Below are 1,538 nucleotides of genomic sequence, written 5' to 3' on the forward strand. Positions count from 1 at the left end.
TAGGGTCAAGAAGGACATAGACGTGATTAGGCAGGAAGCCCAACCTTATCCAGGCCATTCAGAGAAGCAGATGGAGGCCATGAAAAGAGCATGGCAGCCATCCCACAAAGATCCACTTTGGGTCCCTCTGGCCCTGCGGAGCATTAGCACCCAGGCCAGTCCTTCACCTTCCTGAGTCTGGGGGTCCTTGGAGGTAGAGTGGGCATGGCAGCCCTCCTGCAGGCTTGCTGCCAGGGCCAAATGAGGAGGATGTTGCGCTGACATACTGATGCTCTATCTCCCTGCGGATGGAGGCCTGGCAGCCATGATTGACTGGGACTTCTTCAAGAAGCTGCTGGACCAGGTCAAGGAGCACTCAACTGTGGTGGGCCAAATCTGGTTGACGGTGATCATAATCCGCATCCTCATCTTTGCCCTGGCCACCAAGTGGGTGTGGGGTGATGAGCAGTTGGATTTCAAGTGTAACACAACCGAGCCAAGCTACACCAATGTCTGCTATAACCGGGCCTTCCCCATCTCCCCCATCCATTACTGGGTGCTGCAGTTCCTCTTCATCAGCACCCCCACCCTGGTCTACCTGGGCCACGTCATGTACCAATCTCGGCAGAAGCAACAGCAGCAGCAGAAGGATGGGGAGCTGCAGGCACTGCCATGCAAGAACCCACAGACGGAGCAGGCACTGGAGACCATAGAGCATCAGATGTCCAGCATCTCAGGGACAGAAGGTGGTCGCCTGGGGATTTGTGGAGCACTGATGATCACTTATGTGGCCACTGTGCTCTGTAAGAGCGTGCTAGAGCTAGGCTTCCTCTATGGTCAGTGGCACATCTATGGCTGGACCATGAAGCCCGTGTTTGTGTGCCAGCGAGCACCCTGTCCCTACCTCGTGGAATGTTTTGTCTCTCACCCCTTAGCAAAGACCGAGTTCATGATCTTCATGCTAGTGGTCAGACTCATGTCCCTGGTGCTGAACATACTGGACCTGGTGCACCTGCTGTTCCAAGAGTCAGCCGAGAGAAGAAGGCCCAGAAAAAGAAGGCCTGGAAGAAAAAGGCCCCAAAGAAGGCGGCCCAGAAGAGCCAGGACACCCCACTCAGGGCAAGATACTCCTCAGAGCCCTCCACAGACCACTTCATCATCTACTTCTTCCCCATGGGCCAAGGGTTCTCATCCCCGTCATGCCCACCTACAATGGGCTTTCATCCAGCAAGCAGAACTGGACCAACCTGACCACATAGGAGAGGCTGGCTTCTTCCAGGCCACTCCTCTCCCAGGACCCTCCACCCCAGGGTGGCTGGAAATCCCGAGTTGCCCACACAGCTCTGCTTCCAAAAAGCAGTATGCCTAGCACCTGGGGCTTAGGTCACCCAACAAGAGGGGTCCTCAGAAATCTGGCTGCCTGGGGTGCCCCTCCTTGAAGCCTCTGCAGTGGTGACTAGACTGGGGAAGCAGATGCTTGATCACCAGTGGACCTCATTGCAGGTTGTATAATAACCAAGCCCCCAGCCCTTGACCCCCTCCCTAAAAAAAGGAACAAG

The 1,538-nt window shown here is 55.6% G+C and overlaps 1 protein-coding gene across 1 annotated transcript; it reads left to right on the forward strand.

Annotated features, from left to right (window-relative positions):
• The first annotated feature begins 304 nt into the window (after positions 1-304).
• On the forward strand, positions 305-1,230 carry LOC100946582 (gap junction alpha-4 protein-like). Its single transcript, XM_012812377.1, is given in 3 exon segments — positions 305-1,005; positions 1,066-1,178; positions 1,181-1,230. Coding segments are annotated over 3 exon segments (864 nt in total).
• Positions 1,231-1,538: the final 308 nt, after the last annotated feature.

Source organism: Otolemur garnettii, unplaced genomic scaffold (assembly GCF_000181295.1).
Source record: "Otolemur garnettii isolate 467f Iridium unplaced genomic scaffold, OtoGar3 scaffold00204, whole genome shotgun sequence".
Taxonomy (NCBI): Eukaryota; Metazoa; Chordata; class Mammalia; order Primates; family Galagidae; genus Otolemur; species Otolemur garnettii.